The 22,638-nt window shown below is 48.2% G+C and overlaps 1 protein-coding gene across 1 annotated transcript in view; it reads right to left on the minus strand.

The window, feature by feature from the left end:
- LOC133353890 (collagen alpha-5(IV) chain-like) overlaps positions 1-22,638 on the minus strand; it is a 134,829-nt gene that overhangs the window by 27,762 nt on the left and 84,429 nt on the right. Inside the window, 23 exon segments of the mRNA XM_061570383.1 lie at positions 1,323-1,421; positions 1,884-2,027; positions 2,773-2,862; positions 4,054-4,221; positions 4,728-4,841; positions 6,069-6,219; positions 6,461-6,558; positions 8,379-8,483; positions 9,635-9,727; positions 11,806-11,974; positions 12,733-12,815; positions 12,818-12,923; positions 13,302-13,372; positions 14,085-14,186; positions 14,838-14,930; positions 15,859-16,023; positions 17,366-17,402; positions 19,474-19,578; positions 20,249-20,290; positions 20,708-20,761; positions 20,874-20,918; positions 21,493-21,552; positions 21,864-21,917. Coding sequence (XP_061426367.1) covers positions 1,323-1,421; positions 1,884-2,027; positions 2,773-2,862; positions 4,054-4,221; positions 4,728-4,841; positions 6,069-6,219; positions 6,461-6,558; positions 8,379-8,483; positions 9,635-9,727; positions 11,806-11,974; positions 12,733-12,815; positions 12,818-12,923; positions 13,302-13,372; positions 14,085-14,186; positions 14,838-14,930; positions 15,859-16,023; positions 17,366-17,402; positions 19,474-19,578; positions 20,249-20,290; positions 20,708-20,761; positions 20,874-20,918; positions 21,493-21,552; positions 21,864-21,917 — 2,248 coding nt within the window.

Below are 22,638 nucleotides of genomic sequence, written 5' to 3' on the forward strand. Positions count from 1 at the left end.
ACAGCTTTCCTTAGAGCCTAGTCTCACATGGTGTTGGACCAGATGACGCCAAAAGGCGCACAACTCAAAGACAATGCACCATCAGAGTATGAGAGCTAGGGTAAGCATTTACACCATTGGAACCTCATTTGCCGGAACAAAAAATATGATAATTGTTTTTTTACCCTTTTATCTGGTAACAAAACTGACTCCTATTTTTTACAGTTTTGTTGCCAGATAAAAGGTTAAAAAACCAATTATCAAAAAATTCAAGGTTTTGTACTTCGGTAAAATAAACTTGTTTCGCTCGTCCACGCTGCTGGCAACCGGTCACCCAGTTAGTCATAACTAGTTAGTCATAACTAGTTAGTCATAGTTAAACTCAGTGGACCTCGTCTTTTTTTTATGACTCTTTTTCACGAGGGTCTTGGCATGTTTTTACAGTAGGTGCAGGGGAGGGCGGGGGGATGGGCGATGATTGCGATGTAAAATCTGAAAAGAGTAATGTCAACTATGATGCCGGCACAGCCGGAAGTACATACTACTCTTGACACGTTATTTTAGTTTTTTTTCACTATCAATCGAATACGTGCGCGACAATACGCAGGCACCGTAGCCGACGGGGTGACCTTAAAAAGTTCGGTGGCAGGGGGGGGGGGGGTTGGTAAACCCCACGCACCTCGCGCTGTTAACTTTCACCATCATCACTCTGGTAGTGCGTTGTCTTTGAACTATGCGCCTTTTGGCGTCATCTGGTCGAACACCATATGAGACTAGGCTCTAAATAAAGTTGTCTCTGGTGTGGACCAATCAGTTTCAAAGACAAAGCATAAATTATCAGAGTATTGTTTTTTGTTTGCATTTGACTGCAAGTATTGTGGTTAATGTAAGCATGATTCCTTGCAAAAGGTGTCAATTTTGTTGCCAGAAAAAAGGGGAAAACCCCTATTAGTATATTTTGGTACTGGCAAAGGAGGTCCCATGATATAGCTGCTCACCCCGAGCTCTCATTACTCTGGTAGTGCGTTGTCTTTGAACTGTGCGCCTGTTGGCGTCATCTGGTCGAACACCATATGAGACTAGGCTCTAAAGAAAGCTGTCTCTGGTGTGGACCAATCAGTTTCAAAGACAACGCATAAATGATCAGAGTATTGTTTTTTGTTTGCATTTGACTGCAAGTATTGTGGTTAATGTAAGCATGATTCCTTGCAAGAAGTGTCAGTTTTGTTGCCAGAAAAAAAGGGGAAAAACCCTATTGGTATATTTCACCATCGTGTTAACCCACTCGGCTACGGCTCTGCCGCACCGCGAGACACTCGGCCCGTGCTCGGTAGTGATCTTACCTGACTGGCCATGTGTCCCGGGAAGACCCGCCTGACCAGGCTGCCCATTGCTGCCAGGCAGTCCTTGGAATCCCTTAGGGCCTGGCATGCCAGGAGTACCTACAAAGCACCAGCGTGAGAAATTAGCAAGTCGCTTTGGCACTGGCACAAGGACGTGTACATATGCAACATAAGACCGTTGACTTTTTGGTGTCTCATTCCACCAGACAACAGCGGGGCTGTAGGAACAGAGGGGAGGTGCTGCGGAGGTATAGATCAGAGGGGGGGGGGGGGGGGGGCTGGGCACAACTGAAGAAGATACAACTCAGCTCATTCGTCAATGACGCTGCGGCCTTCAATTGAAAAATAACTAACAGGCGATGATCCTTCTCCGTTGCACATACATGGCACATCATTTGTCGCCTTTGCAGCCTTCCTGGCTTGTCTGTGGTGCCCAGGTCATTCGCAAGTGGATAACTGTGCCGGTGCATTGAAGGTTTAAATTATCATGTATACACACACATTGTCGACATCATCGTCATCGTGTTGTCGTCACCATCGTCGTTATGCTATATCACTCACCACCAGACCCTTTATCTCCCTTCTCTCCCTTCGTTGTCACAGTGCCAATGGGGACGGATGGGCCGGGGATGCCAGGATCGCCTTTGTTTCCCTTGAAGCCCAAGTCGCCCGGTTCACCCGGCAGGCCAGGCTGCCCCTCGTTGCCTGTGAAGATCGCACAGCGCGGCCAGAACACAACACACACGTGCCGCATCACCACGGTTACCAGCTATCAGACTCATAGTGCGGTACACAGCACAAAACAAAGACCCCTCTCCCCCCCACCCCCGTGGTGTGGCCTGTAACAGGCTGTTGAGGCAAGTGCCGTTAGTGAGCAGCACCTGTGAAGGCCGGCATGGCATACGCAGGGGGTGGGTGGCGAACACCACGCCCGGCCGCCTTTGTCTCCCCAGCGGCAGTGTTTTTTACGCACTGCACCAGGTGTTCATTTGAGGCTGAGTCGTCCTAGGGGAGGCCCAGGACCAGTTCAGATAATCGTCACTGGTGTTGCCCGTGAGCAGGAATCGGACTCGGGTCTCTGGGTTTGTAGCACAGCGCTAACCGCGACACTACCGCTCCCCACTGGTCGTGAGTTACACACACGCACACAGAAACCACAATTGCTTGATGGATTTGCATCAGCCATATGGAAGGGATTGTGGGTGACATTTAATGTGGTGTTTAATAGTTTGTTTAAAGTTTTATGTATGTAAATGGGAGATAACATTTGACCCCCAATAGAATTTTGACTCTGGGGTCAAAATATTAAATAATAATTGAGCTCCTCCCCCCAGGGGAAAGAGAAATTGCGATTTGAGTTGTATTTTTATCACACCTTTAGGTCCAACTAATACATAGAATTCTGATCCTGGAGTCCACATTCTACAAATATTGTGCAACTAAGGCCTACCTCTGGGTCCCGGTGGGCCGATCTGCCCAAAAGGACCAGGAGGACCAGAGGACCCAGGTGTCCCCATGACTCCCATGTCTCCTTTGGAACCTAGAAAACAACACGGGACGTATCCATTTGTTAAAGTCGTTCAACTTTATACACAGGTAATTCTCACGACGCTTCGGCCACAACGCACAGACCTGTTCTTCACCTGAGGACGGCTGCTTGCGTTGTGGCCGAAACGTCGTGAGAATTATTTTATTATGTTATATTTTTATTATTTTATTATTTCCCTTCTACGTGACTTTACCGAAAGAACCAAGAAGATGAATCCCTGCAGTCACGAAAACTTTAAATCGAAATTTATACACAGGTTTTTTCAAAGTAGGTTTTCGACCAAGCTGTGGTTTTATATCCAAAATTCTTCGTCGTTATGCCTCCACGTTTACAGAGATGCAATTTAATAATTATTATAATAATTTACAATGACTTGTATGGCGCCTTCCACTAATGTCTCATTCTAAGACATGGCCGACGCATCGATCAAATTACGACCGATAAAGCTACTCCTCCACACCGCTGGCCTGAAACTTTTCAACGGCAACGAACGATGCCGACGATTCGTTTCGAGCGTCATCAGGCAATGAACTCGGAAATCGAAATAAGAAATATTGTCAGGTGACACAAAGTGCACGCGTAATGACACGTACAGATGCCCCTTGTTTTATGCGATAAATGCATTCCAAAAAGAGGGTGCACACAAAACGTAATTGCATTGCGTGGACCGCACAGTAAGCCAACCCACAATGCACCAGATGGGACAGCTGCCTGCCGAGCAGTGCACCGAGTCTACAATGTCCTGCGTCCGACCGTATATCTGAACGCAAAGTGAATCCAAACTGCATAACAATACGAATTTTGGATAGAAACAGGTTCCAGCCGCATATACGGTGCGAAATCGCACAAACCGAATAGCGTAAAGCGAGGGGTACCCGTATACCCCACATCTACAAAAACGTGCGACCTACACGGTGGTCCACGTGCGCGCACCGTCACGCACATCCACACCGCGTCCACAACGGGAACAAGTGGTCCGAGGCAGCTTGCATGAAACAACGGCGACGTACGGGGGAAAAGCGGCGGGCACGGTGGGTTCACGTGAAACGTTCAACCCTGTCAGCGGTCGCAAGAGAGGGCCGCGATTGAAGGCAAGAACAGACGCGGGTTGACTTCCCGAGTCCTCTACACGGGTGGTGAAATAGCCGAGCAAAATTTCACGGAGAAGGGGGGAAGCCTTGCCTGGTGTGCCTGGGAAGCCATTCCTTCCCGGCTGTCCCGGCGATCCTGGTGATCCAATGCCACCGGGTGTGCCGGGGAAACCAGGGTTGCCCCTGTCTCCCGGAGGTCCCGGCATGTTCAATCCTGGGGCTCCGTAGTCTCCCTTGTCTCCCTTCGACCCTAGTGAACCTGGTCATGCACATCGATCGTCATCATCAATCGTCATTCAGGTCACTCTTGCATATTATACAATCCTGGTTTCTTGAGTTCTCACCCGGTTAAATGACTAAACGATTACATTCATTGTTATCGCCGTTCATAACCATCGTCATAGCGATAAACGTTTCCATCGCAAACATCATTGCCATCATCATGAACGGCATTATCATAATAATTGTAACCATCCTCATTATTGCCGATAAGCATCATTGCATGTGTCACTGTCATCCTAGTTATTATCACCACTATTGCCTTTGTAAGCATCTTCATAATCATCACGAGTGTTGTCATCATGAAAATCATCATTCTTATCATGAAAATCATCATTTTTCCAGGATTGTCATCATAATCATAATAATAACCATTGTCATCATTACCATGAATGCCATCATCATTATAATAAGCAGCATTACTCTTGGAAGCATCATCATAACCACCATCATCATTCTCATAATTGTCAGTGCGGAAATTGTCACCTTCAGGTCCAACTTGTCCCGGAGGTCCTGGGGGACCTTGAGCTCCTGGGAATCCCTGTCCAGGGGGGCCCTGGGCTCCCGGGCGACCGGGCAATCCCGGATTCCCGGCGTCTCCTACGGGAATAAGAGACGAGACGTTTGCATGCGCGTGTGTATGTACGGTGAACATCTTTTCTGACGGCACGTAGCCAAAACGTGCTATTCGAGACGTCTGCAACGGGCCCGAGTGCTGTCTACTGCATAGGGCCAGTGGACGCACATACAAGGCAGCGTGAAAACACACTGCCTTGTATGTACGTACGTTGAACCTCTTTCGCAGGTGCGGGGGAAGGACAACAAATGATACACCAAAAGCAGTTTTAAAGAACTGAGTTTTCAAACAAGGACTTAACGGCGCATGTCTCCCAGTGGCGTCCTAATATCGGAAGGAAGAGCATTCCAGACGGGCCGCAAAAGCGCATCTGAAAGCGTGCGATGCAATGACCGTCTTTGTTCGATGGTTAGCCAAAAGCCGCTGCGAAGATGAGCAGAGTTTGCGTAATGTTTATATTCCTTGACGATATCAACAAGGTATTGTGGTTCATTTGTGGCAAGAAGTTTGGTGGTGTAATGAGTGCGAATTTATAATGGCAGTCACTGCAGCTCAGCGAGCACTGGACAGACATGGCCTTAACACAAACACAGAGAACCCCTGTCGTTCACAGCACTCTGTCCATCCACCGTGGGATGAAAGCCGCGCCCATTTTCCACGCTGTTTGCGGCGGTTGATTGACCCATGACCTTCACATCGTGCCGACTTGGTGAGCGAGGGCACCCACCAGCCCCGGTGACAAGGAGGCCGCATGCGTCCATGTTGGGAGCCATGAGCCAGCCGTCAAAAAGTCAGATTTGCCGGGGTAGCGCGGTGAGGCACGCTAACCGGTGCACCACCAATCTACCCTGCAGCACCACTTTACAACTGAAATATATATATTGATATAACACCTTCAGTTGTAATGTCCCAAAAAATGAGAGCGCAAGTTCACCAGTAGCATTGTTAATGTTACCAATAATGAATTATGTATAATTAATCGTGCCATCGATTATGTCTTGTTTTTTTATTATCAGTTATTGTTTTTTTGACTTTGACAATTGGCGCACGAGTGAGCGGTCACGACCACCCCATAGTTCTCTCCCCAGCTTGATGACGCTGCAATTGCCTTAACTCTCCAATCCAACCGGAGCGATGACATGTCTTGTCTTCAACCGAACTTGCGCCACTTCCTAGGATTTCGCAAGTCGCTCTGTACTCAGGCCACAAAGACCCCCTGGCGACTCTAGCGAGCACGGTGGTCTGCGTACCCTTGGTTCCCGGCACGCCGTCGAGACCTGGCCTGCCCGGTTGCCCCGGCAGGCCGGGGAAGCCGCTGTCTCCCTTGGAACCGGACAGTCCGTCGAGGCCAGGAGATCCCGGAGGCCCACGGGGGCCCGGGGAACCAACGCCTCCATCACCCTGTGAGGGGACAACGACGCGGACGCAAAGGTAGAGCGGTGAGATGGTCGTTCATCGTTACGGACTGGTGGGGCCGGATCCCACGGGTAGTAAAACATATAATTTTGAATTAATATCTTGCGTAGTTTTTTGTCTTACACGGCACTTTTCAGGAACGCATTTACACCAGAAGGCAGCAGAAAACATATCCTCTTATCCGTGTTGATCTGCTCTCGCTTGGCACGTGTCCGTCACAGTTCACCTTTAGTCCGGGCTGTCCGGGGCTCCCCGGGAATCCGTCTTGTCCGGGGCGCCCAGATCCTCCTGGCTGTCCTGGCAACCCTGGGTTGCCTTGGTTACCTGCAGAGTACGCAGACACGGCCATTACAAATGAGATTATTGGGGATACACAGAGCAATCGTCCGCCTCCCTTCTCTGCGAAAACTTCGCAGGAACCTCGTGAAAATTTGCCTTGAGACTCAGTGGTGGAGAGGGGTGGGGGTGGCTATGAAGGTGTACGGAATGTCCCCCCCCCCCACTTAAACCCCGAAAATTGATACTTTATTGATATTTACCAGAAAAAATACACTGCATTTTTTTTAATACAGAGCCTTATTTTTTTATATAAATATGAAGTTTATATATCTGTGTTTGCTTGCTTGAGATTCAATGAGGCGTACTTCTATAAACAAGCATAATAATCAATAAATAGATAAATATATAAATAATATCCTAAAGCCCTTTGGCATTCCACTGCTGGATGAATGCCCCCTCGCACCATGTCGGTGATTGTGGTTGTTTGATCACACTTCACCGTGCTAGTCTGTGCGGATTGTTAAAAGGGGGGTGGCAGAATGACCACGTGTCACCAACGTGAGCTGTGGGCTGGCATCGCACTGGCGACGTCGATTTCCGGTGTCATGGTGCAGTGCACTGACTGCTGAGAGACTCGGGGAGATCTCATCTCATCTTAAAGGAATTGATATTGCGCCTTGACCGAGGCGCTTTACAAGGAATTAACAACGGTACAACGTATGAATGTAACGGTGGAGGATGAGGTGAAAGAAATTGATAAGAGGAAGCAATGGGGGCGAGTCTGTGATGATGCGTGAATTCGGTGAAAGCGAAATTGATGACAGTTAACGATGATTAATGGATTGAATGAACGGGCGTTAATGAGTGAAAGCCGTATAATGGAAATATGAAGAGGGTAGCGGTTATGAGGGAGAGATTAAGGGGGTCGTGGGGTAAGCTAGGGGTAACAATAAGTGAGTTTTTAGTGCGGAGCGGAAATTAGTGAGCGAAGGTGACTGCTCAATGTGGAGAGGGAAGTTTGTTCCAGTGAAAGATTGGGGCGAGAATAGAAAATATTAACCCGTAAAAACAAAGTTTTTCACTATAAATCCTTTATATGCGTGGCGGCTAGAGTCCTCTCGTCCTCTGGCTTGAGATGACTGTCACCTATGGGCCAGATGATTGCCTGCCACCATTAAGCAATTGGTAATTAAATATAATTTTTTTTTCCTAAAAAGTGTAAAATTTTGAAAAAAAAAGTTTTCACGAAAATAAATTGTCACGCACAACGAGTCTGTGTGCAAAATATCAGCTCGAATGGATCACGGGAAGTGGGTTAAAAAACGACCGAAAGATTTGCACGGCCGTAAGCGCGCAAGCAAGCAAGTGAACTTAATATAAAGGATTTGAAAAGAGCAAAAGTGTGGATTGAGCACAAGGAGAAGGAGGAAGAGAGAGACAGCAAAGATTACTACAACCAGCTACATCAGAGAGAAAGTGACAGCAAAGATTTCTTCTAGATTTGAAGCTTTCGTGACTTCAAGGATTCATACTCTTAGGTTTTTTCGGTAAAATCACGTAGGTAAAAATAAAAAATATAAATAATAGAAAGCCGCTGTGACGGTCCCACCTGATGACGGAGACTTGTGTTGCCTCTGAAACGTTGCGATTTATAATTGTATTTCTATTATTTCTATTTTTTTTTATTTTACTTACATGGCTTTACCGAAAAAACCTAAGAGTAGCAAAGATTACTACAACCAGCTTCATCAGAGAGAGAGAGAGTGACAGCAAAGATTGAGAACACACAGTGAGAGAAACACATGGCGTGAGAGAGAGAGAAAGCGAGACACGGGGGAGAGAGAAACTGTTTTTGGAAGTCCTACCCTTCGGACCGGATGGTCCAGGAGATCCAAATCCCGGCAGGCCCGCGTCGCCTTTCGCCCCTTGCAACCCTGGCAATCCAGCGGACCCAGGGATGCCCGAGCTGCCTGTAGAGCGGAAGGCGAAAACCGTGAACTCACGCGAGAGCAATGGCATGTACAGCGACATGGCACCAGCCCCTACCCTCCGCGGTGTGCAGGCGCTCCGGCCTACACGCTCGAGAGATGCACCCAAACTGGACGGTGCCACGTCTTAGCGCCGAACAGAACTTGTGACGAGGGACTGATCGGACGCCCGGAGGGTAGTTTGATACGTTGGCGGCTTTTGAGGACTAATATGATTCATAATGCGGGGTTTTTTTTTTGGGGGGGGGGGGGGTTAAATCGCGTAAGGTTTGTCACAATTGTGGCAAAATCGCCTGATGATGCTGGATGTCGTTACCAGCAAAACTTCGCACTCAAATCGTAAATGTTGTGGATTTACTCTCCAACACACCGGTGGGCTGAAGTAGTAACTAATTGGTACGTTTTGTTTCCGTGACAAACCTTACTGGTTGGCTGTGTCAGGCGTTGGCGGGTTGACGACGAATTTATGTTTACGCGATCAAACCCAAAAACCTTTATTATTCCCCGGAAAATATGAGCGCAGCAGCTACGTGCCAATGGAATGAGCCGACGTTCAAGGACGCCGGGATGAAAACAGAACTCCCGGGTCGCGATCGGTCTCCAGCTGGGAGCCAAATCAAGGCGCACCACGCGACCTCTGCATTAGGATAGACGTCAGGTCTCTCTGCTGCCGGCCCGAGCACTCCTTGTGGCGGTGCGAATACGTGCCAATCCACTGCTGGATGATGGCCTTCTCACGCCGCGCGGGTAGCGAGGGTGATGCGAGCCTACTTCATCGTGCTGTTCGGCGCGGGTTGGTGACATGTATTTATGTTGAACTTCTTTCGCACCGTACGAAGCCAGCGGTGCTAACCGGAGGCGCGGTGGTGGGGAGCATAGATGTGGGGGCATAGAATCACAGTACAACAAAGGAATTTTGCTGCACTGCCTCCTCTGCTTAACTCCACGTGGCACAGCCGGGCAGCCACCTACGGCGTTCGTGGAGATCACTCGTTCGAGCACCATCCAGGCTCAAACCGGCCTAGTTTCCGAGATGTGGTGATACACAAGTCACGAGTCGGTGCAAACGGAGCCCAAGTGTAGAACCAAGGTGTCGTGCGAGACCATGGGAAATCAGAGGGACTCTCGCTCACCTGGAGAGCCAGGGGATCCATGTGATCCAGGCAAACCAGGAGGTCCAGGTTGTCCTGGCTCCGACATTGTCTTTCCCGGCTCCCCCTTCACACCTAAGTGGGATTCAAAATCCAGGGTCAGTTCCACAGATTAGAACAACAGCAATTACATATCACATACATCCGTGTCCGTTTGCATATTACAAACAGTAGCCAAACCTGTTTTTCCGTAACTTAATTATACTATGATCACTATAAAAAATATAATGATGACCGAGCCAACTTGTGCTGCAGGGAGTTTATTTCATAACAGTGCAATATTTTTCATTTCTCATATGACACAGTTGCGATTTATATTTTGTCCACTGCTTTAGTTCAGGTAATTATTATGCTTTTGTAAATGCAACTCTATCCCAGTCTCTCGCCTGGTTAAGCATGCACTGCAAGGCCGTAATTTTAATAAATATCGGGGGGGGGGGGGACACATCCCCCCAATATTAAAATATGCTCAAAATGTCCCCCCAAATGTATTGCTATCAAATAGATGTCTGTTGAAATGATTGTGGTTATGGTTGTACTTTATTAATCCCTAATCTCTGCCATTACATACAATGAAACAAGAAAAGGTAAAAAAGAAAAAAACATAGCAATGTAATACAATACACTATTAGACATTATTGTAAAAAATAAATAAAAAGTCCATCCTATGTGTTAGTGAATTTTTTTAAATATTTTAGGCAGGAAATGGAAGAAAATTCGTTTTCAAATTTAGATTTTTTTTCTGGGGGAGGGGGGGACCCCCAGACCCCCTGGACGATTTGGTCCCCCCAATGTTGACTCCATGGCTACGGCCTTGATGCACTGCCCTGTGAGAGATAAGAATGGACACTGTGTCTCGCTGCATGACGCTGAGAGCACAACGCCTCTAAACTCCCACTGCACATGAAGCCATCATCGTCACTCAATGGCTTCTGTTCCTCCTATACGACTACCTATCTTTTCTTCCTTCCCCACCATACTGCTACTTCGTGCCCCGGCTCCTCAGCTACAACCAGAGGTCTACCCCAACCCCTATCACTACCACAACCCTGACCACTACCTGTACCCTGACCACTATTCCTACCCCTTTCAATACCCCAACCCCTATCACTACCCCTATCACTACCCCTACCCCTATCACTACCCCAACCCCTATCACTACCCCTACCCCTATCACTACCCCTATCACTATCACTACCCCAACCCTGATCACTACCCCAACCCTGATCACTATTCCTACCCCTTTCAATACCCCAACCCCTATCACTACCCCTATCACTACCATTATCACTACCCCTATCACTACCCCTATCACTACCCCAACCCCTATCACTACCACAACCCTGATCACTACCCCAGCCCCTATCATCACTACCCCAACCCTGATCATTACCCCAACCCCTATCATCACTAGCCCAACCCTGATCACTACCCCAACCCTGATCACTACCCCTACCCTTATCACTACCCCAACCCTGATCATTACCCCAACCCCTATCATCACTAGCCCAACCCTGATCAATACCCCAACCCTTATCATCACTACCCCAACCCTGATCACTACCCCAACCCCTATCACTACCCCAACCCTGATCACTACCCAACCCTTATCATGACCCCTACCCCTATCACTACCCCTACCCCTATCACTACCCCTATCACTACCCCAAGCCCTATCACTACTTCTACCCGAACCCCTCCCACCTGTTCTCCTTACTGTCACCATAGCTCCACCACCCACTTTTAATAACCCAAACTCTTCTTCTTGGTTCTTTCGGTAAAGTCACGTAGAAGGGAAGTAATAAAATAATAAAAATAAAACATCATAAAATAAAATAATTATATTATTTTATTTTATTATGTTTTATTTTAAAAATAATAAAAATAAAACATCATAAAATAAAATAATTATATTATTTTATTTTATTATGTTTTATTTTTATTATTTTATTACTTCCCTTCTACGTGACTTTACCGAAAGAACCAAGAAGATGAATCCCTGCAGTCACGAAAGCTTTAAATCGAAACCCAAACTCTTCATAACCAATACGCTGCGATATTAATCTACGATGCTGCGATATAAATCTACGTAAGAAAACAGCGGGGGAGAAAAAACACAGACACGGGGTCAAAAAGGCAACGGCATGGCTGACCTGGTGGGCCGGGCGGGCCGGATCGACCAGGCACCCCTTGGACTCCCTTCATCCCCTGGTATCCTGGGGGCCCGAAACCAGGCAAGCCAGGCTGCCCTCTCTCCCCAGACAGGCCGGCCTGGCCATGGTCTCCTGGTGGGCCGCGTTCGCCTTTCACGCCAAACGGAGCCTGGGCGAGCACGCGGGCAGGCAGAGCGAGAGACGATATTTCATTTCTTTACGAGTGGCTAATCGGAGAGTCGTTCTTTTTGTCACTCAAGCTTTGAGCGAGACAATCTGGACGGGGGTAAAAGGATGAGCAGTGACACCATAACCTCGATAAGAATACTTTCAATCTAGATTTGAAGTTTTCGTGACTGCAGGGATCCATACTCTTTAGTTCTTTCGGTAAAGTCACATAGGTAACATTTTATTTTATTTTATACCTACGTGACTTTACCAAAGAATACTTTCATTTCCAAAATGCAAGTGTGATTTTTCTTTTTATAGAGCCATGACCTGACCTGACCTGAAGAGTGGACAAACACATTTAATGCAGCAATTATATTGTTCACATTTTACCCAACTTCTTTGCAGGAGGGCCCCACAATACTTACTCTGAGAATTAAAACAATTATTGCTATTACTGCCACGTAACAAACATTTCTCTACAGCAGGGCATGCGAGAAAGTGTGCTCCCGAGGTTTTGTGGATTAACTAAATATCTTACAAGAGTTCACAGAACTAGTTCTGTGATAGATTCGTAGCCCTGCTCTGCGAGCGTTCCGAATGGACATTTCATCTCGTTGTTGTTGTTGTCATTGTTGAACTTCTTTTCGCAACGTATGTAGCCAACCGCGGTAATCGTGTCGTCACCACGAGAACACAAATTGGAACGAAACACAAAAACATCTGTCACTTGTCATCGCCGTCAAAGGGAGCACTCACAGGGTCGCCCTTAGCACCGGGGTTCCCAGGCCGCCCGTCCACACCAGGGCGACCCTCAAGCCCAGCAGGCCCAGGAGACCCGAGAAACCCGAGTCGCCCTTGTCTCCCTTCAGCCCAGGCAGGCCCAGTGCGTCTCCAGGGTCCCCTTTTATTCCTGGGGGCCCCTGGGGGCCTGACTCCCCGGGAAATCCCTGTTTGGAGACAGTGAGCGGCAAGCATTCACTTTTAATTTGATTGTATTTGAAGGCCATTGCTGAAAATGAACAAACGTAGAATTATTATTTTGTTCACCAACACATTTCAACCGATTGGCTGTGGTACACACAGCCCTGTTGCAGGCTTCATCAAGGGGTTCTTGGGTTCCATCTTACACTGAGTTTTTATATTGAAAGGTGTTGGTGGGTTGGGTGGCGGAAATAATATCTGCATTGGGCTTCCAATGGAGCCAGCACCACCCACGAGTGAAACCAATGAACACTTGACTGTGCACACAAGCAGTGTTCACGTAAACACTAAACGTTTCGTATAAAAAAACATAAAACTACTTTATTGAAGCTTAAAACACTTACTCGCGAACCTGGAGATCCTGGGTTGCCAGGAAACCCTCTGTCTCCCTTCAGGCCTGGGTTACCTTGAATACCTTCAACATAATAAACACAAGCTTAGCACAATGTTCGCTTAAATACAAACATTATACATGATATATATAAAACATTGCAGCAGGATTACAAATTGGGCACCGGACGTAACATCGGCTGCTGTCAGCCCGGGCGGGACACATCCAGAATCAAGAAGGATGATCCAAGATGGCGGTGATGCAGCCTCTGGGCTGAAGGGGACAGCACCTGGTGGCATGTCTGCTGCCAGGTCCCGGCAGAGGTGCAGTTTGCATCTGTTCCGACCGTGTAACACATAGTAGTAGGAGGCTTTTGCGACAAATATTAATAATATAGGTGTTTTTAGGTTAGATCGCGTGAATACAAATGTGTCGTGAACCCGCCACCACCCGACATGGCCCATTAGTAAGGTTAGTCACGTAAACAAGACGTGCAAATTGGTTAGTACTTCAGCACACCAGTGTATTGGGAGAGTAAGCCCACTAAAACATTTACAAATTTGAGTATAAAGTTTCGCCAGTGATTACAACCAGCTTCATCAGGCGGTTTGCCAGAATCGTCTGTACCGAGACTGCATCTGTGAGTGTTGTTCTGCGATTCGCACGTTTCAGGCGTGGCGTGATATTCCTGATGGCGCCGACCGCGGCAGTAGCAATAAAAAGAGCGTCAAGGGAGAAAAAAACGGGACGCTGGTGATCGGCGCGCGGCGGCCTCCTCTCGCTTCGGCAAACGTACCGTCGAAACCTCGCATGCCAGGGGGACCGGGAGGTCCCTGTAACCCTGGGCGACCGGGCCCCACTCCTCCGAAACAGTCCCGGCACGTGTCGCCTTTGTCGCCTGTAGAGATGCGCGGGGGGAAAAAACATTGCGCGGGAGTAAGTTCCGTTGTCCGGCCGTTCGCTTCCTGTACCCGCCTGTCGTACAGCAGCATCGGTCTGCACTCTCAAGGAAGTGAAATGTAATATTTTGTTGAACTTAACACATAGGTTTCCGCAGCCAATATTATGATAGAACTACTGATTAATTCAAAGATGTTTTTATCATCATCATCATCACCGACTTCTATTGATGTCATAAAAGGTGTGATTCTATTAAGCTGAAAATGTTTAAACAAAGCTGGTCTAGGAACAACCCCTTGTTCAAATAGCAACCATGATGTGTGCATTGCCATGTGAGCAATGCAGACAATATTGTGGTAACCTGTTGGTTACTAGAGGGGACGAGCCTTAAGTAGGCCAGTGGGACCCACAATTGAAAACTCATTTTCTAAATTGCAAACCCACATCTTTAGAACTGCTTTTCGTGAGTTCGTTTGTTGTCCTTGCCCCAAACATCCGATTAGCACGGTTTGCTACGTACGGTGCGAAATAAGTTCAACTGTACATACACTACACAAGCATTGGGCAGGATTGGCTACACCTGGTGTTTTGTTTTGGCCACCAAACCAACCACCACACGATGATGAACGGTAGCGGTGATGACACTTGCCTTTATGTCCCCTCTCTCCAGAGAAGCCTTTCGGTCCCATTGGGCCAGGCGGGCCTGGTAATCCTCGCCCGGGAAGACCAGGGGTGACCACGGCTGGCAACGATGAGGACGTATGATACGCACACAAGACACAAACACACACACACAAAGTCAATGACCACCAGCATAGTCAAAGGCCACCTCCGACTAGCGCAGTTGGCTGCGTACGCCGCGAAGGAAGTTCAACATACAGTGCATACATAGCCATCGAAGCACTGGCAAGCGAGCTCTTGTTAAGGGTGGCACGGCGCACAAGCGGTTGGCATGGCCAACATGACAACCTGCCCCCCCCCCCCCCCCCTGGTCACCTTCGTCTCCCCAATGCTCACGTTTACATGCCGCGACAGGTTACTCAACCGGTTTCGATATACATAATTTGCATCAGAGGTTATAACCGTGGCCGGGAATGATCACATTGCTGCAGTGATATTAGAGTCGAGGGGATCTCCTGCGGGCGCAATGGTCCAGCGCACTGGACTTGCAATCCCGAGGTCCTGGTTCGATCTCTGGTCGCTGATTCGATCTCCCAGTGAAACAATGGGGGCAGGTTAAACACTAGAGTTAGTCATTTGGGAGGTCGCATGCGGTGTCATTAAGTGTGGGTAACTCCCACCGCTTTCAAGACGCACTGGCCAACGTTGAAGAGTACGTCAAACATGCTATATAGAGGGGCTCTCTATAGCTCCCTCTCTGGAAGGCCCTTCCACCAGCAGTGACTTGAGCAGGTAATTTAAGGGCCGTGCTTTTTTACCATTCATCACCATTGTCTATACTTGGGTGTCCAATTGGTCACCATGACGACGAGAGTCCCCGCAACTTTACACTAAAGTTTCACTCACATTGGATCATCTTTAGGAGAGTTACAGTACCCCGCCATCCCCTAACCCCATGTTAGAGACAGACAGACAGAGCAAAAGCCATTCACACGTTCAACCTTTGTCGGAAAACATTAAAGATGATGCAAATAAGATTGCGTGCTTACCCGGGGCGCCAGGGAGACCCGGCTGCCCCTGTGGACCAGGAGACCCAGGCTGCCCATCCTGGCCCTGCTGCCCTGGGAAGCTTTGTCCTGGGGGTCCCGGGTCACCCTTCTGGCCCCTTTCTCCCGAAATCCCTGGTGGCCCCAGAGGGCCCTGTATCGTGATACCTGAACAACAACATTTCGGTCATTAGAATCTACTTAAGCTGGGGCATGAAAGGAAAAAAAATCCCGCGTTTGATTTCATATATCTCATTCAAAGCCGTGAGCCGTGTGGACAGGAAGGAGGTAAAAAGTACAAAGGAGGTAAAAAGTACAGTCAAACCTTGGATTGCGAGCATAATTCGTTCTGGAAACGTATTTGTAATCCAAAGCACTCGTATATCAAAGCACTCGTACATCAGCTGTGATCACATGATGCTCGGCAGACAAGTGTATACGTACTACTCGTATTGCAAGACCTCGCTCGTTTATCAAATTAATATTTATTTCAAATTTTTGCTCGTCTTACAAAACACTCGCAAACCAAGTTACTCGCACTCCAAGGTTTTACTGTAAAGTCAAAGCAATGTCGTGACCAAACGAGCAACAAGGTGCTCGTTTGGTCGTGAAAGCTCGGAGCCAGTGGTGGAAAATGCCCACCCCAATGGCAGGCGCAAGTCTATCCCATAGGACAGCCACTGTTGACTCCCCTAGCAAAGTGGTATCTATTTTCTCTCCCCCAGAGGGATGATGGGCTGTGTTAAAGCCCAGCCAAGAATTGAATTGGTAACCTTAAATAAAATTAATGAGTCGATTTGTTTCTTTTTTTTAGATCGGCAAATGGCTGAAGGAGGCGCTGATCGAGGGATGCTTCTTTGGAAAAAGATCAAGACGGGAGGAAAAAAAAAAACAAGAATGACAACGCTAATTACGATCTCACTCGTAGTCCAGGAATTGGCATCTGTGTTCGTGCGGCAGGGAATTAATCCGCACCGACATCTGGTGGCATTGCTTTGCGCTGCATTACAGGAGTATACCGCACAGTTTTCAGGGTCATAGGTTTGGGGTTTTGGTTTGCGGAAGAAAAAGTGCCAACCCTAAGTGGTTTGCAGTGAGCAATGGGGCTGAAATCATCTATGGAGGATGACGAAAAAAATGCAGTTGTACACAGCACCATGACTGAATTGGGGAGAAGATGCAATAGGAAGACAGGGTAAGAGAGTGCATGTAATGAGCGCACGACACCACATTGATGTTATCCTTAACATCAGTGGTGGAGAGATCTCATGTCATCTCAGATTACTCTATCAGATCAGATGTACTTCTACTTTCTCCTGGTATCGTGAGATATTCTTCAACCCATGCATCCTGGTTTTCTTTTTGTTAAACCTTAAGAGGTGAAAATCCTCACCACCACACCAATAAACTTCGAGAACGTAAGTATATATTGGCATCTTAAGCAGATGATGTGAAGATTGCGCGCTTGCATGTTTGAAATCTGTGCTGGAACGTTCAGAGGAATGGTTACCTGGGGGACCCGGTGCACCGTTCAACCCAGGTGGATCCTGAGATGGAATAAGAACAGCAATTCAAAACCTTGCATCACTACTGGCAGCAATCACACGCAAACACAATCATAACAACAATTATGTACATTTGGCATGAGCGCCGTTCGTATAGCGCAAGGCTATCATCACGAAGAAAGGCGCTGCCATGATTCATGTACACAATCTGTTCTGTGTAATCCCAATTGATTAATTTGCGGAGTAATTTTTCCAAACTTGGACCATGACGCCAGCACACAATGGCCCGCTATATTCAAGTGACGTCTCGGAATCCTTTCACGTTCACCGCGAAGCAGACGGCACGTGCTTGTGCGGTTGAGACTCGCGCCGCGGTAATAACCAGGGCAGCCTGCCGGTTTCAAACTGCGGGCCTTTGCGAAGGAACCGGTAAACGCGCCACCACTCGGCCACGTCACTTACCCAAACTCGAGGTGCATCGATGCAGTGGTTCGTCGATTCGCGTCGACTATTAAAGGTCGTGATGCGTGCACTGAACACGGCGTCGAGGAATTGATTCATTTATCATTCACACACACGTATGTATGTAACGGGGGTCACGTGACCACCCTGCAGCCACGAGTGGCCGCTACACTCACCTGCAGGGTCAAGATAATTAATTGTCTCTTGCGACTGTGGTGCATATGAACCTCGCGCTTACAAGCAACACACACGCGAGAGTTTGGCATTCATGCCAATGGTGTGGATGTGGCAAATTTACTCAGTTAAGGCAGTAACAAAATAAATCGTCAGGCAACACACCTCCTTTATGCACCTGCCCTTCCCACGTACAAAAGAATACAACTATTCTTTTTTTAGTACATCACATCAGCCACACAGGTCCTTCTGATAGGGCGAAATTTTTGCGCCAATTATTCGACAACAGCAATCTCTGGGCGGGATTTGACATCCGGCGTCTCGTTAGCCAGGCTCGCTTGAACCAATGCTGGTGAAAGGTCAGATATCAATAGGCGAGGACCCTATCTCTGTTAAATATGGGTCCTAGTTTCACACAAAACCAAATTATATGTTATCTAAGATTTTATATAGCGCTTTTGTCAAGGCGCTTTACAATGATTTTAAATTGTACATTAGTTATTGGCTGATCGGGAAAAGGTATGGGGTTTGAGTGTTGGGGAGGGGAAGGGATGGCAAGGAAGGGTGATGATGGGGAAAGAGGGGGTGGCGAGGTTAGGAAGGGGAAGGGGGAGGATGGTTAAGGTTTTAAGGATGCGGACAGAAAGTAGGAGAGGGATACGCTATTGAAAAAAGACGAGTCTAAAGGGAGGAACGAAAACTGACAACCCAGTCTTTGTCATTGCTGTTGAGAACATAAGAAGGCCGCGTGGTTGGGATGTGTAAGCAATCGTTTTCTTTTCTTGGTTCTTTCGGTAAAGTCACGTAGAAGGGAAATAATAAAATAATAAAAATAAAATTATTCTCACGACGTTCCGGCCACAACGCAAGCAGCCGTCCTCAGGTGAAGAACAGGTCTGTCAAAAAAGACAGTGTCTAAATGACACTGTCTGAATGACACTGTCTTACCTGTTCTTCACTTGAGGACCGCTGCTTGCGTTTTGGCCGAAACGTCGTGAGAATAATTTTATTATGTTTTATTTTTATTCTTTTATTATTTCCCTTCTAAGAAGATGAATCCCTGCAGTCACGAAAGCTTTAAATCGAAATTTCATCGTTTTATTGTTTACGTGAAGGTGCAAAAAATGTGAAAGAAAGATTTTGCTTGCTCATTCATTCCGTTACTTATATTCGCTGCGACGACGCTAGCGGTTGTTTTGTGCTGGTGAAAAACCCCATTTCCGATCTTCCGATTCCACTCCACGCGAGAGGGGCGCGTGGCACAGTTTGGCGCCAGATATCGCAGACTTGCGGTCGCGTCACTACGGTTCTCTGCGGTGAGCACAATATCTTTAAAAACAACGGCGCCACGCCTCTCTAAGTTAAAACTAACGCTGACCGCTCGCGCATTCCCAGATTCGGCGGTGAACGGGGGGCCCAGCCTCCAACTTGCACACGTCTCAGAACGGGGAAAGGGTTAAGAAATATGCATTGTGACAATGCATTTACCTGTAAAACCAGGTTCTCCTTTGTCTCCCGGTGCGCCCGGGAATCCTGGGTCACCTTTGGACCCAAACCCATGTGGAGGTGGTTGGCCAATAACCTGGGAGAAGCACAGGATATTGTTCACGCAAGGCCTGCAATGCGGCACACTGGAGGCGATGGTTGGTGGATCACACTCGTCCTCCAAATGTTTCCGCCACCGACAGGTGTCAAGGTCCGCCGTCTGCTGGCTCGCGACTGGATTCATTCCCATCCGTTAAGGGCGCCGGAGTGCTTCGCCTCTTGGCACAATTGGGTTTTTTTTTTGTTCCGCCAGGCCCTCCCACACGTTTCGAGACCCAATCGTGAATTGAATTTGTACCAAACATATGAATACTGGACCAGAGAGATGAGGGCGATCGTTGGCAGCAATATTTGTGCCAAATTTCAGCTTTGCATTCCATCTAGAACAGTGGTTCTCAAACTTTTACTGCAGCCTGGCACCCCCCTTTGGTTCTCAATCGTAAAAAAAAAGTATAATCTTAATAAAGACATGGGTTTCATAAAAGAAAGTAGTTGTACTTACGTGGCCATGCTTAATTTGTTTTTTCGATGATTTACCTTCTATAAAAAATATCTGGACATGTCTCCAAACCCCAGAAAGGGCATCTCACCCCAGGTTCGGAAGCACCGATCTAGAAATTAACTAGGATTTATTTCAGTCACTCACTCAGTCAGGATCGTAAATACTGTACGTACTTTGCGTACTGTATGTGTACATAGAAACTCACCTGGCCAGGGGGCCCTTGCAAACCGGGGTCTCCTTTTGAACCCTGAAAATAAAACATTCATAAGACAGGACACATTAACACACGCTTCATCTAATATATATATTTCACACTTTATTTCACCGATGAATGTCCACAAAATCGATAATGAATCTCTCCAAGGGATCGGTCAGTCTGTTCCTATATATATATATATCTTTTTACCCATTTAAGGACCCATTGACACTACAATGCCCTGAATCGAAGGAGATGTGGGTTGCAAAGGCAAGAACACAACAACAAAAAGCCACATTCACAACGATATGTCTAAACAGCATTCTCAAGAGCAAGAATTGATGATCTCAGCCCAGGCACCAAAGACTGCACCAAACAAAACCCATGAGATATATATTAGATGTTTCACATAACCCGAGTGAAAGCCGAGCTTTTGAATACGGAGGTATATGATTTAGAGGGCCATACCTTCTGTCCATCGAAACCAGGGTTTCCAGGAAATCCAGGTGTCCCTGGCTGACCCTGTTGGGAAAACGAAGTTGATTTTGGAGCAATTGCAAAATTAAATGTTCGCTCGGTGTTCAGAATGCCTGTGACCGTGGGGCATAAATTGATGCGGGGATTTCACACTCACTTCCAAACCCGGAAGGCCGGGGTCTCCATCTTTTCCAGGCTTCCCCTAAAAGGACAAAGCAGTGAGTGACGTCCTCTCACACAATTTGGGCGTGCGCTTCACAAGCAACCCGTGTCGCTATCTTAGCCCCTACACCACACTCAAGCCGCTGCAACTGCCTCCCCGGGCAACTCCGCCAGTTCACCTCTCCCTCAATATCCCCCTCTCTCACCGCTTTCAAATCTCTACTCAAAACCTTCCTCTTCAACCCCGTGCTTAGAGAACCCCCCCCTTCTTAAAGCTCCCTTTCTCTCCTTCCCCTTGCTCGGTCCCATCCTGTGCCCCCTCCCGGTTTTCCCTGGTTTGCATTTCTGCGCTAACGTAACGTAACGGGCGCGCCAACAGGTGCAAGGTTGCTGTTGCTGCCGCATCGCAAGCGGGGCATGCGGACGTCGTTCTCGCGTGGAGACGCACCAACGGCCGAGTGTTTTCTCCCCTCACGCTGCATCTCCCGTCCGTCGGCACGCGCCCAGCCTCGACGAGTCGTGGGGGGGCGCCGCGCTTGCCTCGGCGCGGCTCGCTGCTAAACGTCCCGCTCAACGCTCGTGCCGTGCGTGCAGAGAGGGAAAGGGACACTCACGCGTTTTCCAGCCTCCCCCGGCTCTCCTTTTTCGCCTGACAATCCAAACCCGGGCATACCCTGAAACACACGGAGAGTCATGAGTGGAGAGTAATGAGTGGAGAGCGATGAATGGAGAGCGATGAGTGGAGAGTGATGAGTGGGGAGCGATGAGTGGAGAACAATGAATGGAGTGCAATGAGTGAAAGGGCACCCCCCCCCCCCACAGTGGCAGCTGTCCCTGCGGGAGGGTGCCCTTTCCAATGTTTTGGATGAGATGCGATGTAAAGTGCGCCAAGGTGACCTGGCATTCAAGGGCGCCATGTCTAAATCACATCGTTAACAATATCATTGTTTATTAACTAAAACAACTGGCATCAACGCAAACTTACCGGAGGACCTTGGAGACCATCCCTGCCTGGAAAACCAGGGGGTCCAGCGTCTCCCTGATCACACGCACGAGCGAGAATTCGTTAGCGCCAAGGCCGAAACGCCCGTGTGTATGTGCTCACTGCGCTGTCCGAAGGGCCGTGCTTTTAAAACAGCTGGGAGCGGGGGGGGGTGGGGGTGTCTCTGGCATGGGAGGGCTTCACATCGATGGGGGAGCTTCTCATGAATGGGAGAGCTTCTCATGAATGGGGGAGCTTCTCATCGATGGGAGGGCTTCTCATCCATGGGAGGGCTTCACATCGATGGTGGAGCTTCACATCGATGGGGGAGCTTCTCATGAATGGGAGAGCTTCTCCCCAATAGGAGCACTTCTCCATCCATGGGGGTTGGGAGGGGGTGGTGCAGTGGGGGCCAAACAACCTCCGCCCAGTGCTGCATTTCAGCTGGAGCTGTCCGAGGCTGAGCTCTAGAAAATGTTATCCCCTCCCTGAATAACTCTACACTTTTCCACAATCGTCACACATTTGCTCACAACAGATGACCCATTGATCCCTTTAAGTAGCGAGATGTCCATTGTCTTGTTTTGGGCTCGTGCAAAAGCCCGTGACGCGTAAACCCGTAGACATCACAACGTCGGGTCCTCTTGCATCCGGAGCTACCGTCCGACAGCTAAGAGAGTGGCGAGGTTGAAGAACCCCCCTCCCATCCCCCCTCATTACACCGCCCACGCCCCACAACCTCCCCCGTTGGGGCAATGGTGTGGGTGGGACAAAAGGG

This window comes from Lethenteron reissneri, chromosome 45 (assembly GCF_015708825.2).
Source record: "Lethenteron reissneri isolate LAM-NWPU_2019-01 chromosome 45, ASM1570882v1, whole genome shotgun sequence".
Classification (NCBI taxonomy): Eukaryota; Metazoa; Chordata; class Hyperoartia; order Petromyzontiformes; family Petromyzontidae; genus Lethenteron; species Lethenteron reissneri.